This window comes from Salvelinus alpinus, chromosome 19 (genome assembly GCF_045679555.1).
Source record: "Salvelinus alpinus chromosome 19, SLU_Salpinus.1, whole genome shotgun sequence".
Lineage (NCBI taxonomy): Eukaryota > Metazoa > Chordata > Actinopteri > Salmoniformes > Salmonidae > Salvelinus > Salvelinus alpinus.
This window is the reverse complement of record NC_092104.1, coordinates 6,878,496-6,895,287: the sequence shown is the minus strand read 5'-3', so window position 1 is coordinate 6,895,287 and position 16,792 is coordinate 6,878,496. Positions and strand designations below refer to the sequence as shown.

Below are 16,792 nucleotides of genomic sequence, written 5' to 3'. Positions count from 1 at the left end.
CTGTGTGTTGCAGTGTGGGAGGACATTCTTCCTGGACTCCTCTCTGAAGCTATGTACACGTAAGACTACACAGTAAATCAAAGAGAGTTGAAATCACATAGTAAAAACATTGTGTTTTTAACTGGATTTAATTTGGACTGAGTCATTTTAACTCCATTAAGAGTAACCAGAGACAGGGAGTTAAAACTCTGTATCCACATATGTGGGAGGGACATTATTGTCCACTGTTGCAGGTATATTTTTGTTGTTGTTGTTTGTTTCAGTATCTGTGTTTAATCATGTACATGGGCTATTTTTTTATTTACTACTACACAAAGATAGGGAATATATACATTTTCCTCAACTAATCTAATCTGTAAATGGTTGGATGTAACTGTTACTGAGAAGGCTGTTCCTGTTTACATGATATTGTAGTCTAACAATAGTTCTCTCTTCCCTGCTCTGACATACCTTCTGATTGTTACTGAGAAGGCTGTTCCTGTTTACATGATATTGTAGTCTAACAATAGTTCTCTCCTCCCTGCTCTGACATACCTTCTGATTGTAAGTTGTGGCTGATGTAAAATTGCTGGACAATCCTCCCTCATAAATGGATACCAATAGAGATTGGATGTCATATTGCATTCAACCTTAAATGGGCCGTAGACAGAACATTACCGTGTAATCATATTTACCCCCAAAATAGTGTTTAGTTTGATTCCACAAGAGTTGAATTAACTATTGCGATTATGTTGTGAGAGTAAACATCACTCAAAATAATTAACTCAAGAATACTGAACGACACTGCAGAGAGTAAAAAAAAAAAGAACATAGTTATTTTCAATGAAAACTGTACAGAATGAAAGGCAGTAACTCAGAGTTAAATATCAACGCTAATTTGAGCATATAACACTCTGTAAAAATAACTCTGTTGCCAGAGTGTGTTTTTACTCTTTTTAGACTGTCATATTTTTACCATGTAATCATTCACTCTATGCAGCTCTGTTTATGTTTATTCAATCAACTTATGCAGAAACAAACATAAAATGTGATGTCATAATGATGTAGAAGTAGGAAGATACACATAAGACTCTTCGTTTAGAACAAACAGGGTTTTTCAGTCGTTTTTTGTTGTTGAAAGATTTGTTCGTTTTTTCCAGTTTCAGCCCAGTTACATACAGCTTCTTATTAAGTCATACTTCTGGTGTTGTTTCCTCTCTTCCTGTTACCCAGCATGCTCAGCTGACTGTGTGGAGTGTGAGGGGATGGGTCGCTGCACCGTGTGCAGACAAAACACTTACCTAAGAGACGGATACTGTACTCCGGACTGTGGCCACGGTTTCTACAGCGACAAGAAGACCAGGACTTGCCATGGTAAGCTCTGGTGTATACATGTAGAGAAAAGAGGAGAGGAACTTGTACCATGCCCTGGGGGACACCAGTAGACAGAACAGGAGAGGACCTAGTATCATGTCCTGGGGGACACCAGTAGACAGGAGAGGATCTAGTACCATGTCCTGGGGGACACCAGTAGACAGAACAGGAGAGGACCTAGTATCATGTCCTGGGGGACACCAGTAGACAGGAGAGGATCTAGTACCATGTCCTGGGGGACACCAGTAGACAGAACAGGAGAGGACCTAGTACCATGTCCTGGGGGACACCAGTGGACAGGAGAGGACCTAGTACCATTCCCTGGGGGACACCAGTAGACAGAACAGGAGATAACCTAGTACCATGTCCTGGGGGACACCAGTGGACAGGAGAGGATCTAGTACCATGCCCTGGGGGACACCAGTAGACAGAACAGGAGATAACCTATTACCATGTCCTGGGGGACACCAGTGGACAGGAGAGGACCTAGTACCATGCCCTGGGGGACACCAGTAGACAGCACTGGAGAGGACCTAGTACCATGCCCTGGGGACACCAGTAGACAGAACAGGAGAGGACCTAGTACCATGCCCTGGGGGACACCAGTAGAAAGAACAGGAGAGGACCTAGTATCATACCCTGGGGGACACCAGTAGACAGAACAGGAGAGGACCTAGTACCATGCCCTGGGGGACACCAGTAGACAGGAGAGGACCTAGTACCATGCCCTGGGGGACACCAGTAGACAGAACAGGAGAGGACCTAGTATCATACCCTGGGGGACATCAGTAGACAGAACAGGAGAGGACCTTGTCCCAAGCCCTGGGGGATACCAGTGTTGTGTCTCAGCCTGATTAAATTATATGACATGCTATTTTATCAAATCGATTAAATAACATTGAATTGATTACGTGATTGAATTAAACCATGCAACAATTAAACCATTAATAACCTGGGGCACCACGGAAGCATTCATTTATATAGAGCGGTTATCTCCCGAATCCACTCACTTAAAGATCTGAAGATCTTTTATATCAATAGCAGTCAATTATTAATCGTCACCCCGATCAGTATTATTCTGATTATCGTAAGTTCTTGGTTATCTGCACAAACCCTAGCTTATAAATTGAATCAGCAATACACAAATTGGCTTAATTATTTATCTACTGAAGACCTAAATAATCACACCAAATGACATATATATACACAGGATAGATCACACCGATTACTAATCATGTCATGAAAAGCCCCTAGTTGGCTAACCCGATATGACGGCTGGTACACAAAGGAAGGGGGTTGGGTTTGAATGAAAGAGTGGGAAGACTGAGGGACAAAGGGACTGAATCTCTATCAGACCTTGAGAAGCTATGCTACCATAAATACAGAATCTTCTGCATTCTAATAACCTGCCATTCAGAAAAGGAAAGATATATATATTTACTATGAGCTGCGCTTCGATAGATGGGTCGAAGATGGAAGACTGGTTTACCCAGCAGAGATCGCCATTGTCCTTTGAAGAATCTTTCTGGTCGAAGTGTTGTAGAGGGGATACGTTGAAGTACCCTGTCGTTCTTCGGAGATTGTCTGTCCTTTTCTAGGCCACGTACGTTTATAGCAGCAGCTGATAACTCGACGTCTAGGATGTATCACTTCTATAGTGAATAATCGTTCATAGTTCATACCAAGTTGCCATAATCAGCTCACTCTGTACTCTGGCTGGTCTAGTTGAAATTCACCATTCCAGCGTGGTGATCGTCACCACCAAGTTGAAATTACCCCTTTTAAACGTATGGACACCAGTCCTCACGTCATCGGGAACTAAGGTTGACTTCCGTCAACGGGCTTTTGTACTGGGGGAGAGAAGGGCGTGTTTCATAGTTCTCAACCAATGTCTGTTCAATAGGACGTGGCCACTGAGTGAGCATAAGTTTACTTATGAAAACAATTCTCTCATTTAGAAGCTACAATTTGATTTAATTTTTCACAAATATTTTCATGTTTAAACATTTAAATTGCACAACAAATCCATGTGAATCTGATAACTAGAATGTGTAGACTTTCCAAGATACAATGTATGTCGTCCTATCATCAGTAATAATGTCCCAGACACCAACTGATCTGACATCATATTCTTTAAGTACCAACGGACTCTTTCAACTGGTTGAGAAAGGGAAATATTGTTCCATTCCCCAACCTTTTGATGTTACCATACTCTCTCTATGTTAACAAAGGGCTTTCCAAGATTCCATTCTGTAGAGTGGAGAGAAAAGGGGAAAAGGTATTTATGGGGGGGTCATAAACCTCACCCAACAGGGCAAAGTCATGACACCAGTTGGGGGACATTATAGAGGACCTAGTACAGAGCCCTGGGGGACACCAGTAGTGAGACATTAAAGAGGACCTAGTACAGAGCCCTGGGGGACACCAGTAGTGAGACATTAAAGAGGACCTAGTACAGAGCCCTGGGGGACACCAGTAGTGAGACATTTAAGGGGACCTAGTACAGAGCCTCGAGGGACACCAGTAGTGAGACATTAAGGAGGACCTAGTACAGAGCCCTGGGGGACACCAGTAGTGAAACATTAAAGAAGACCTAGTACAGAGCCCTGGGGGACACCAGTAGTGAGACATTAAAGGGGACCTAGTACAGAGCCATGGGGGACACCAGTAGTGAGACATTAAAGAGGACCTAGTACAGATCTCTGGGGGACACCAGTAGTGAGACATTATAGAGGACCTAGTACAGAACCCTGGGGGACACGTGTAGTGAGACATTAAAGGGGACCTAGTACAGAGCCATGGGGGACACCAGTAGTGAAACATTAAAGAAGACCTAGTACAGAGCCCTGGAGGACACCAGTAGTGAGACATTAAAGGGGACCTAGTACAGAGCCCTGGGGGACACCAGTAGTGAGACATTTAAGGGGCCCTAGTACAGAGCCCTGGGGGACACCAGTAGTGAAACATTTAAGGGGCCCTAGTACAGAGCCCTGGGGGACACCAGTAGTGAGACATTAAAGGGGCCCTAGTACAGAGCCCTGGGGGACACCAGTAGTGAGACATTAAAGGGGACCTAGTACAGAGCCCTGGGGGACCCCAATAATGAGACAGAACATTTATCCATTCCATTGTAACCTTATCGTAGGACACTCAGGAATCTTACCTCCCTCTCTCCTTTTCTTCCTCCCTCTTTCTACCATTGGTCTCTTTCTTGCTATTTCCCCCTCCCTCCCCCCTCCCTACCTCTTCCCTCTCTTTATTAATCCCCCCCCCCCCCCCCCCCCTCCAGCTAACAGCCAGTCCCCAACCCTGCATATCAGCGGCTCTTTGCTGGTACCCATTGGAGGGACTAAACCTCTGGACTCAACCATACTCTCTGCCCAGGATCAAGACAGGTAGGAGACTGAATGAATGAATGTATTAATGAGCCAATGCATTAATGAATTCAATTTACCCCACACTTCTCTCTGCTAAAAGTGTGATTTGTGATATTTATCAAATTATTTTGATTTAATGTTGACCTGCCAGCCCCCCAGAGAGCTTGGTGTTCCAGCTGCTACAGCCCCCTGCTACAGGCCGTATGGTTGTCCTAGAGGGGGGCAGGGAGATAGAGATGTCCCGAGACGACACCTTCTCCTGGGCACAGCTACAGAGCAGACAGGTCCGCTTCACTCACGACAAGGACCAGGCCAAGTGAGTGTACTGAGAAAGAAAGAAATGTCTCTTGATGTCGATCTCAATATATGTTTCTTTCTTTATATATTTTTGTCTCTCTCTCTCTCTCTCTCTCTCTCTCTCTCTCTCTCTCTCTCTCTCTCTCTCTCTCTCTCTCTCTCTCTCTCTCTCTCTCTCTCTCTGTCTCTGTCGCTCTCTCCCTGTTTCTCTCTCTCTGTCTCTCTCTGTCTCTCTCTGTCTCTCTCTGTCTCTCTCTGTCTCTCTCTCTCTCTCTCTCTCTCTCTCTCTCTCTCTCTCTCTCTCTCTCTCTCTCTCTCTCTCTCTCTCTCTCTCTCTCTCTCTCTCTCTCTGTCCTCTGTCTCTCTCTCTCTGTCTATCCCTCTCTCTCTCTCTCTCTCTCTCTCTCTCTCTCTCTCTCTCTCTCTCTCACTCTCTCTCTCTCTCTGCCTCCCTCTCCATTTATCTCTCTGTCTCTCTCTCTCTGTCTCTCTCTCTCTCTGTCCTCTGTCTCTCTCTCTCTCTCTCGCTCTCTCTCTGTCCTCTGTCTCTCTCTCTGTCTCCCTATCCATTTATCTCTCCCTCTCGCTGTCTCTCTGTCTCTCTCTCTCTCTCTCTGTATCTTCCTGTCTCTCTGTCTCTGTCCTCTGTCTCTCTGTCCTCTGTCTCTCTCTCTGTCTCCCTCTCCATTTATCTCTCCCTCTCTCTCTCTCTCTGTCTCTCTCTCTCTCTCTCTCTGTCCTCTGTCTCTCTCTCTCTCTCTCTCTCTCTCTCTCTCTCTCTCTCTCTCTCTCTCTCTCTCTGTATCTTCCTGTCTCTGTCTCTCTCTCTGTATCTTCCTGTCTCTAATGTGCGTACGTATTGTGTCGTTGCATTGTTCCAGGAGTGGACAGTTCACCCTGCGTGTAGCTGACCCCCAGCTCTTTTCCCAACCAGAGACCATTCAGGTCCAGGCAGTGTCCATGCAGGTACAATATACAACACACAACAACTGTATTGACACCTACAATAAGTGTATATGATATGAAAATATGAACCCTGCCCTGCCTCGTTCATAAACACAGAGGAACACTGCCTCGTTCATAACCAGAGCAACCCTGCCCTGCCTCGTTCATAAACACAGAGGAACACTGCCCTGCCTCGTTCATAAACACAGAGGAACACTGCCTCGTTCATAACCAGAGCAACCCTGCCCTGCCTCGTTCATAAACACAGAGGAACCCTGCCCTGCCTCGTTCATAACCAGAGCAACCCTGCCCTGCCTCGTTCATAAACACAGAGGAAGGTTAGCCTAGCCCTCCTCGCATGTTTCAGAGGGGATTTCTAAATGATTGTCGGATTGTAGCTTAGCGCTTAGCATGCTAACATGTTGTGACATGCAGTAGTAGGCTCCCATAGTCAGTTTGCAACCATCCGTGTCGAATGAGGCTGTTTCACCCCTAGCTCTGCAGCTAGGCACGACTCCCCAGCCACAACAAGGTGTGTGTGTGTGTGTGTGTGTGTGTGTGTGGGGGGGGTGGGGGGGGTCGAGGCGAGGGGCGAGACAGTACAGACTTCTCTCTCTTCTCTGGCTGGTGTCAGTAATTGTACCATATTCCCTATAAATTTAAAAATAAAACATATGTATTTATTTAAACTTTATTTAACGAGGCAAGTCAGTTAAGAACAGATTCTTATTCGCAATGACGGCCTATAGTGAATTGCATAGACCTCTGGGTCTGCATCCCAAGGTAACAGTATACATGATTTAACATGGCATTACACCACTCTGGTCTGAAGGGGCAACATGATACATGATTTAACATGGCATTACACCACTCTGGTCTGAAGGGGTAACAGTATACATGATTTAACATGGCATTACACCACTCTGGTCTGAAGGGGTAACATGATACATGATTTAACATGGCAGTACACCACTCTGGTCTGAAGGGGCAACATGATACATGATTTAACATGGCATTACACCACTCTGGTCTGAAGGGGCAACATGATACATGATTTAACATGGCATTACACCACTCTGGTCTGAAGGGGCAACATGATACATGATTTAACATGGCATTACACCACTCTGGTCTGAAGGGGCAACATGATACATGATTTAACATGACATTACACCACTCTGGTCTGAAGGGGTAACAGTATACATGATTTAACATGGCATTACACCACTCTGGTCTGAAGGGGCAACATGATACATGATTTAACATGGCATTACACCACTCTGGTCTGAAGGGGCAACATGATACATGATTTAACATGGCATTACACCGCTCTGGTCTGAAGGGGTAACAGTATACATGATTTAACATGGCATTACACCACTCTGGTCTGAAGGGGTAACATGATACATGATTTAACATGGCATTACACCACTCTGGTCTGAAGGGGTAACAGTATACATGATTTAACATGGCATTACACCACTCTGGTCTGAAGGGGTAACATGATACATGATTTAACATGGCATTACACCACTCTGGTCTGAAGGGGCAACAGTATACATGATTTAACATGGCATTACACCACTCTGGTCTGAAGGGGCAACATGATACATGATTTAACATGGCATTACACCACTCTGGTCTGAAGGGGCAACAGTATACATGATTTAACATGGCATTACACCACTCTGGTCTGAAGGGGCAACGGTGTGCCTAATTTAGCAGGGCGCAGAGCTGTACAGTTACACCTCTAAAGGGGAGACCAATAAATCAACTGTCTACTGCCTTTGTGATGTATTCACTCTTTACCTCGTCCCCAGGCTATAGTACACAGTATATACCAGGCTATAGTACACAGTATATACCAGGCTATAGTACACAGTATATACCAGGCTATAGTACACAGTATATACCAGGCTATGGTACACAGTATATACCAGGCTATAGTACACAGTATATACCAGGCTATAGTATACAGTATATACCAGGCTATTACACACAGTATATACCAGGCTATAGTACACAGTATATACCAGGCTATAGTACACAGTATATACCAGGCTATAGTATACAGTATATACCAGGCTATTACACTCAGTATATACCAGTCTATGGTACACAGTATATACCAGGCTATAGTACACAGTATATACCAGGCTATTACACACAGTATATACCAGGCTATAGTACACAGTATATACAAGGCTATAGTACACAGTATATACCAGGCTGTAGTACACAGTATATACCAGGCTATAGGACACAGTATATACCAGGCTACAGTACACAGTATATACCAGGCTATTACAGACAGCATATAACATCAGTGGTGGAAAAAGTACCCAGTTGTCATACTTGAGTAAAAGTAAAGATACCTTAATAGAAAATGACTTCAGTAAAAGTGAAAGTCACCCAGTAAAATAACACTTGAGTAAAAGTCTAAAAGTATTTGGTTTAAAGTATACTTAAAGATCCAAAGTAAAAGAATAAATCATTAAAAAATCCTTAATTTTAAAATGGCCAAAAGTGGCCAAAAGTTTTGAGAATTACACAAATATTTTATTTCCACAAAGTTTGCTGCTTCAGTGTCTTTAGATATTTTTGTCAGATGTTACTATGGAATACTGAAGTATAATTACAAGCATTTCATAAGTGTCAAAGGCTTTTATTTACAATTACATGAAGTTGATGCAAAGAGTAAATATTTGCAGTGTTGACCCTTCTTTTTCAAGACCTCTGCAATCCGCCCTGGCATGCTGTCAATTACCTTCTGGGCCACATCCTGACTGATGGCAGCCCTTTCTTGCATAATCAATGCTTGTAGTTTGTCAGAATTTGTGGGGTTTTGTTTGTCCACCCTCCTCTTGAGGATTAACCACAAGTTCTCAATGGGATTATGGTCTGGGGAGTTTCCTGGCCATGGACCCAAAATATCGATGTTTTGTTCCCCAAGCCACTTAGTTATCACTTTTGCCTTATGGCAAGGTGCTCCATCATGCTAGAAAAATGTCCCTGGATGGTTGGGAGAAATTGCTCTCGGAGGATGTGTTGGTACTATTCTTTATTCATGGCTGTGTTCTTTGGCAAAATTGTGAGTGAGCCCACTCCCTTGGCTGAGAAGCAACCCCACACATGAATGGTCTCAGGATGCTTTACTGTTGGCATGACACAGGACTGATGGTAGCGCTCACCTTGTCTTCTCTGGACAAGCTTTTTTCCGGATGCCCCAAACAATCGGAAAGGGGATTCAGAGAAAATGACTACCCCAGTCCTCAGCAGTCCAATCCCTGTACCTTTTGCAGAATACCAGTCTGTCCCTGATGTTTTTCCTGGAGAGAAGTGGCTTCTTTGCTGCCATTCTTGACACCAGGCCATCCTCCAAAAGTCTTTGCCTCACTGTGCGTGCAGATGCACACACACCTGCCTGCTGCCATTCCTGAGCAAGCTCTGTACTGGTGGTGCCCCGATCCCGCAGCTGAATCAACTTTAGGAGACGGTCCTGCCGCTTGCTGGACTTTCTTGGGCGCCCTGAAGCCTTCACAACAATTGAACCGCTCTCCTTGAAGTTCTTGATGATCTGATAAATGGTTGATTTAGGTGCAATCTTACTGGCAGCAATATCCTTGCCTGTGAAGCCCTTTTTGTGCAAAGCAATGATGACAGCACGTGTTTCCTTGCCAGTAACCATGGTTGACAGAGGAAGAACAATGATTCCAAGCACCACCCTCCTTTTGAAGCTTCCAGTCTGTTATTCGAACTCTATCAGCATGACAGAGTGATCTCCAGCCTTGTCCTCGAGAGAATCACTTAGATGATGTCAGCTGGTCCTTTTGTGGCAGGGCTGAAATGCAGTGGAAATGTTTTTTGGAGATTCAGTTCATTTGCATGGCAAAGAGGGACGTTGCAAATTAATTGCAATTCATCTGATCACTTTTCATAACATTCTGGAGTATATGCAAATTGCCATCATACAAATTGAGGCAGCAGACTTTGTGAAAATTAATATTTGTGTCATTCTCAAAACTTTTGGCTATGACTGTACACATGGTTAGCCGACAGTGCAGTAATATCTAACAAGTAATATAATAATTCCCCAACAACTACCTAATACACACAAATCTAAAGGGATGGAATAAGAATATGTACATATAAATCAATGGATGAGCGATGGCCCGAGTGGCATAGGCAAGATGCAATAGATGGTATAAGGTACAGTATATACAAATGAGATGAGTAATGTAAGGAATGTAAACATTATTAAAGTGGCATTGTTTAAAGTGACAAGTGATCCATTTATTAAAGTTGCCAAATATTTTAGTCTCTATGTTGGCAGCAGCCTCTCTGAGTTATTGATTGCTGTTTAGCAGTCTGATGGCCTTGAGATAGAAGCTGTTCTTCAATCTCTCGTTCCCAGCTTTGATGCACCTGTGCTGACTTCACCTTCTGCATGGTAGTGGTGTGTACAGGCAGTGGCTCGGGTGGTTGATTTTCTTGATGATCTTTTTGGCCTTCCTGTGACATCGGGTGCTGTAGGTGTCATGGAGGACAGGTAGTTTGCCCCCGGTGATGCGTTGTGCAGACTGCACCACCTTCTGGGGAGCCTTGAGGTTGAGGGCGGTGCAGTTGCAATACCAGGCAGTGATACAGCCCGACGATGCTCTCAATTGTGCACCTGTAAAAGTTTGTCAGGGTTTTAGGTGACAAGCCAAATTTCTTCAGCCTCCTGAGATTGAAGATGCGCTGTTGCGCCTTCTTCACCACACTGTCTGTGTGGGTGGACCATTTCAGTTTGTCTGTGATGTGTATGCCCAGGAAGTTAAAACTTTCCACCTTCTCCACTGTTGACCCTTCGATGTGGATAGGGGGCTGCTCCTTCTGCTGTTTCCTGAAGTCCACGATCATCTCCTTTGTTTTGTTGACGTTGAGTGAGAGGTTGTTTTCCTGACACCCCACTCCGAGTGCCCTCACCTCCTCCCTGTACGCCGTCTCATTGTTGTTGGTAATCAAGCCTACCACTGTAGTGTTGTCTGCAAACTTGATGATTGAGTTGGAGGTGTGCATGCCACACAGTCATGGGTGAACAGGGAGTACAGAAGGGGGCTGAGCAAGCACCCTTGTGGGGCCCCAGTGTTGAGGGTCAGCAAAGTGGAGATGTTGTTTCCTACCTTCACCACCTCGGGGCGGCCCGTCAGAAAGTCCCGGACCCAATTGCACAGGGCGAGGTTGAGACCCAGGGCCTCAAGCTTAGTGATGAGCTTGGAGGGTACTATGGTGTTGAATGCTGAGCTGTAGTCAATGAACAGCATTCTTACATAGGTATTCCTCTTGTCCAGATGCAATAGGGCAGTGTGCAGTGTGATGACGATTGCAAACTAGACAACACATTTGTCTTGTTTTTGAAATGTACGGATAGCCAGGGGGCACACTCCAGTATTCAGACATAATGTACGGATAGCCAGGGGGCACACTCCAGTATTCAGACATAATGTACGGATAGCCAGGGGGCACACTCCAGTATTCAGACATAATGTACGGATAGCCAGGGGGCACACTCCAGTATTCAGACATAATGTACGGATAGCCAGGGGGCACACTCCAGTATTCAGACATAATGTACGGATAGCCAGGGGGCACACTCCAGTATTCAGACATAATGTACGGATAGCCAGGGGGCACACTCCAGTATTCAGACATAATGTACGGATAGCCAGGGGGCACACTCCAGTATTCAGACATAATGTACGGATAGCCAGGGGGCACACTCCAGTATTCAGACATAATGTACGGATAGCCAGGGGGCACACTCCAGTATTCAGACATAATGTACGGATAGCCAGGGGGCACACTCCAGTATTCAGACATAATGTACGGATAGCCAGGGGGCACACTCCAGTATTCAGTTTACAAACAAAGCATGTGTGTTTAGTGAGTCCTCCAGATCAGAGGCAGTATGGATGACCAGGGATGTTCTCTGTTTAGTGAGTCCTCCAGATCAGAGGCAGTATGGATGACCAGGGATGTTCTCTGTTTAGTGAGTCCTCCAGATCAGAGGCAGTATGGATGACCAGGGATGTTCTCTGTTTAGTGAGTCCTCCAGATCAGAGGCAGTAGGGATGACCAGGGATGTTCTCTGTTTAGTGAGTCCTCCAGATCAGAGGCAGTATGGATGACCAGGGATGTTCTCTGTTTAGTGAGTCCTCCAGATCAGAGGCAGTAGGGATGACCAGGGATGTTCTGTTGATAAGTGTGTGAACTGGACTATTTTCCTGTCTTGCTAAGCATTCAGTAGTAGTCTATGGGGGTCTACCAGTAGCAGTCTTGAGTCTCTGCCAGTAACAATCTATGGTGGTCTGCCAGTAACAGTCTATGGTGGAGTACTTTTGGGTGTCAAGGAAAATGTATGGAGTAAAAAGTACAATATTTTCTTTAGGAATGTAGTGAAGTAAAAGTAGTCCAAAATATAAATAGTGAAGGACAGATACCCCCCCAAAACTACTTAAGTAGTACTTTAAAGTATTTTTGCTTCAGTACTTTACACCACTGTGTATCAGGCTATTGCACACAGCGCATTAAAGGCTGGTACATTATCAATTTAAATGTGTCCCCAGTGGGAGTGACCTTACTGAGTAAAGTATCTGCCTTTAGTTAAAGGTCCAATTCAGCTGTTTTTATCTCAATATCAAATCATTTCTTGTTAAGAAGTGGATACCTTACTGTGATTGTTTTCAATTGAAATGGTCAAAAAGGAACAAAAATAACTTCTTAGCAAAGAACAATTTCACAAGCAATAATTTTTCTAGGGCTGTCTGGTGGTGGTCTGGGTGAGGAGCCTAATGGGAGGAGCCTAATGGGAGGAGCCTAATGGGAGGAGCCGAATGGGAGGAGCCGAATGGGAGGCGCCTAATGGGAGGCGCCTAATGGGAGGCGCCTAATGAGAGGAGCCTAATGGGAGGGGCCTAATGGGAGGGGCCTAATGAGAGGAGCCTAATGGGAGGAGCCTAATGGGAGGGATATGTAACCTGAAAACAAGAGAGGTTTGAAACTCTCTTTGTCTATTAACTTATACCTTAATCTGTTGTGGACATACACCGTCAACATAATGGTACCGTAGATATGTCATGATATAACGAACAGCATTAGTTCCGGTGCTTTGGACCAATCAGAATTTCGGGAAGGGGAGGGCACATTTGGCCCATAGACTTGCCTTTAACTTGCAAAAAGGTGGAGCTCTTTGATCTGGGTCCGATACTCAATCTATCTCTTCTCTTAACACGTATGGGCCCAGAACTTAATCAAACTTAATAACACTTAATCGTACTGGGTTAACTGAGATTATGCAATTCAAAACTTCATCCCACCAAAACAGTCTTAACAAAACATCTCTTACACTAAAAAGGGCATTCACAATTTCACAGTATAATTCCAACCTCATAGTGTGAAAATATATATAAAACACAGGAAAATCATGTTTTTGGACTGCACTAGGCCTTTAAATGTAGAGAATCCCAGTACTGCGAGGCATGGATCTGTTGTTGTGGTATGCTATCATACGGGGGAGGGGGGGGGGGGGGGTAGTGTGCTGTGGGAGATGATTGGTTGGACGATTAAGCCAATGCCTATGCGTCGTGAGTTTTCTCCCTGTCTTTCTGTATCGGCTAACGAAGGCCAAGTTTGGCACGGTTGGTCCACCAGAAGAGTCTGGAAATGGGATTCATTCACTCCTGACAAATGTTTGGCAGTTTGGCAGAGGCCAATTTAAATGAGTGACTGCTGTTGGAGTTGGCGCCTTATTGTAGATGTGCCTGACACCTAACACATAGATACCAGCACTGGTGAGAAACGTTTCATATAAGTCACCTCCTAGTAGGTGGTCTTCCGCTCTGACGCTCTAAATGAGGAGAGAGATCACTACTTTAACGCTGTTGTCATCGTGTAACAGCTCAGGTAGCCTTTGCTTAAGTAGGGATAATAGCTTAACCTTACGTTCTGTTATATCAACACCCAGGCTGACAGCTGACAAGAGGATAGGCCATATTTCACCACTGTGGACATATTTACTTTAACATTTGAGTAATTTAGCAGACACTTATCCAGTGGGACTTAACAGTCAACTAAGTTTACTATGGGAAAACGACCACATGTCGTTGTCATTTCAAGTATAGCCTTCTTTGATTGTCAGACAGATAGTGATCAGAAGAATGTGTTCTCATAACAGTAGGGGCCTCTCTGAGATGGTTCGGCCGTCCCTCCGGTTTCACCATCTCCGATATAGTGTTGAAATGTTGGCCCTTGTTTTAGAATCGGGGCCAATTCTGTTGCTGGTGGTGTTCTGCCGTTCCTTATCTAATTCAGTTATACAGTTTTAGTACGACGGAGACAGAGTTCACCTCTTCTCTACCTAATTCTGGTTAAATGTTGTTTACTCCTGTGTTAGGGACGTTTGATTTGTTATCTAAAAGAACAATGAGTATGACTTTCTAAAAGTCTAAATGGGTGAAGTGTAACTCTGCTTCCCTCCCCTGTCACACAGCCCCCACAGATTCTTACCAACAATCCTTTGCTGGTGGACGGAGGGGAGACGGCGGTCATCTCCAAGGCCGTGCTTCAGATCGACGACCCAGACAACCCTCAGGTCTGTGTGTGTGTGTGTGTGTGTGTGTGTGTGTGTGTGTGTGTGTGTGTGTGTGTGTGTGTGTGTGTGTGTGTGTGTGTGTGTGTGTGTGTGTGTGTGTGTGTGTGTGTGTGTCTAAACATCCCCCTGTGTGTGCCTCTTCCTCGCAGGACGTCCTCGTCATGGTTCTGGACCCGCCCCAACATGGCCGCCTGACCCGTCTCCACGGCGACCTGGCGCTGAGCCAGTTCAAGATGGAGGAGTTGTCACGGGAACAGGTGCAGTATGTCCATGATGGGTCGCCGGGGCAACGGGACAGGATGCTGCTACAGGTCAACGATGGAAACAGCTACCAGAACATTCTAATGCAGATCACCATTACTCAGAAGGTAGGAGGGAGGGAGGGAGGGAGGGAGGGAGGGAGGGAGAAAGAGAGAGAAAGGAAGGAATGTTTTTTGCATGACTGTCAGGTCATATCATGTTGAATGTTGTTTCGCGTGAGTGAATGCAAATACTTTATTTCATAAACAAAGTTATGTAACACCCAATGCCTCTTTGTGAAAAAGTAATTGCCCTCTTACACTCAATAACGGGTTGTTCCACCTTTAGCTGCAATGACTGCAACCAAACACTTCCTGTAGTTGTTGATCAGTCGCTCACTGACCCTCTCTTCCATGCAGAACTGCTGGAACCGAGCAACATTTATGGGGTTTCAAGCATGACCTGCCCATTTCAAATCCTACCACAACATCTCTACTGGGATTAGGTCTGGACTTTGACTAGGTCATTCCAAAACTTCAAATGTGTTGCTTTTTAGACATTTTCATGTAGACTTGATTGTGTGTTTTGGATCATTGTCTTGCTGCATGACCCAACTCAGGTTCAGCTCACAGACTGGTGGTCTGACATTCTCCATGTAGAATTCTCTGAAACAGATTAGAATTCATGGTTTCGTTCTATTAAGGCGACTTGTCCAGGTCCTTAGGCAGCAAAGCATTCACAAACCATCTCCAAATATTCCAAACATAATCTGGAGTAGTTGTGGGATGTGATAAATCCCAAATGAACACAACAACTCACATAAAAAAAAAAAACATTTAAAAAAAAATCAATGAAACTGATACAACCGATGAGACCGTTTAGATTAAAATGTTGATCAACTATCAGGCTATTTCTTCACATTAGAAGCGCAGCGATGCGCACACGGCAGTAGGCTATAGGCGCGAATGTTCCCAAATGCAATCAATTAGAGGGGAAAAACACTGTTCTCAAAAGTGACCACAAATGTGACTATAATGCTTTATTCTAAAAGGTGCATTTTTAATGTGAAAATGATCTTCCCCCAAAACAGGAAACTCACTCACCGCCTATGTATTCCAGCTAGACTCTACATCGGTTGGTAAAGCGAATTAATGTGCTTCATTTTAAGAAGTTATTTGGCCATTTTTCTTTTTTTTGTGATACAAAACCCGAGCAAAACGTATAGGTGTACGGTCTAGGCTATATGAAGTGTGCGACTATGATTTGAAAAAGTCGCAGAACACAACAACACAACAACAAAAAGGCATGAGCTGTTTCTTTTGCCTTCCTGCATCATTCAGTGATTGGCCAATATTGTCACCCATCAGACTATTCTCCAATGAATGTTGTCGTTACATATTCTAAATAATATACAGTATTTTATACAATGTAGAATAATAGTGAAGGAATCCAAATGATGAAATAACACATATGGAATCATGTAGTAACCAAAAAAAGTGTTTTAGTTGAGAAATATTTTATATTTGCGATTCTTCAAAGTAGCCTTGATGACAGCTTTGCACACTCTTGGTATAAAATAGTAATTATATAGTTAAAAATAAAGAAAACCCCTTGAATGAGTAGGTGTGTGCAAACTTTTGACTGGCACTGTATGTGTGAAATTCGTTTTGATTTAGAGTAGACCATTATAAGGGGCTTGGAAATAAAATACATGTCATCTATGCACTTAAAAATAGCGAATGGAAGACGATTTTCCAGTGGTTCATTTCCATGCCAGTCAGGTAACCTAAACTCCTGTTGTAAAGAGAAGTAAGAAATAAATATTAGTAGAGAAATAAATATAGTAGGCCTATAGGAGTATGTTCACCTAGACACACACACACACACACACACACACACACACACACACACACACACACACACACACACACACACACACACACACACA

The 16,792-nt window shown here is 44.2% G+C and overlaps 1 protein-coding gene across 1 annotated transcript in view; it reads left to right on the top strand.

The window, feature by feature from the left end:
* fras1 (Fraser extracellular matrix complex subunit 1) overlaps window positions 1-16,792 on the top strand; it is a 229,565-nt gene that overhangs the window by 84,773 nt on the left and 128,000 nt on the right. Inside the window, exons 21-27 of the mRNA XM_071354262.1 lie at window positions 1-59; window positions 1,213-1,353; window positions 4,643-4,748; window positions 4,882-5,046; window positions 5,909-5,993; window positions 14,503-14,604; window positions 14,754-14,972. The exon at window positions 1-59 is cut by the window's left edge and continues 82 nt beyond it. Coding sequence (XP_071210363.1) covers window positions 1-59; window positions 1,213-1,353; window positions 4,643-4,748; window positions 4,882-5,046; window positions 5,909-5,993; window positions 14,503-14,604; window positions 14,754-14,972 — 877 coding nt within the window. The remainder of the gene's footprint in view (window positions 60-1,212; window positions 1,354-4,642; window positions 4,749-4,881; window positions 5,047-5,908; window positions 5,994-14,502; window positions 14,605-14,753; window positions 14,973-16,792) is intronic.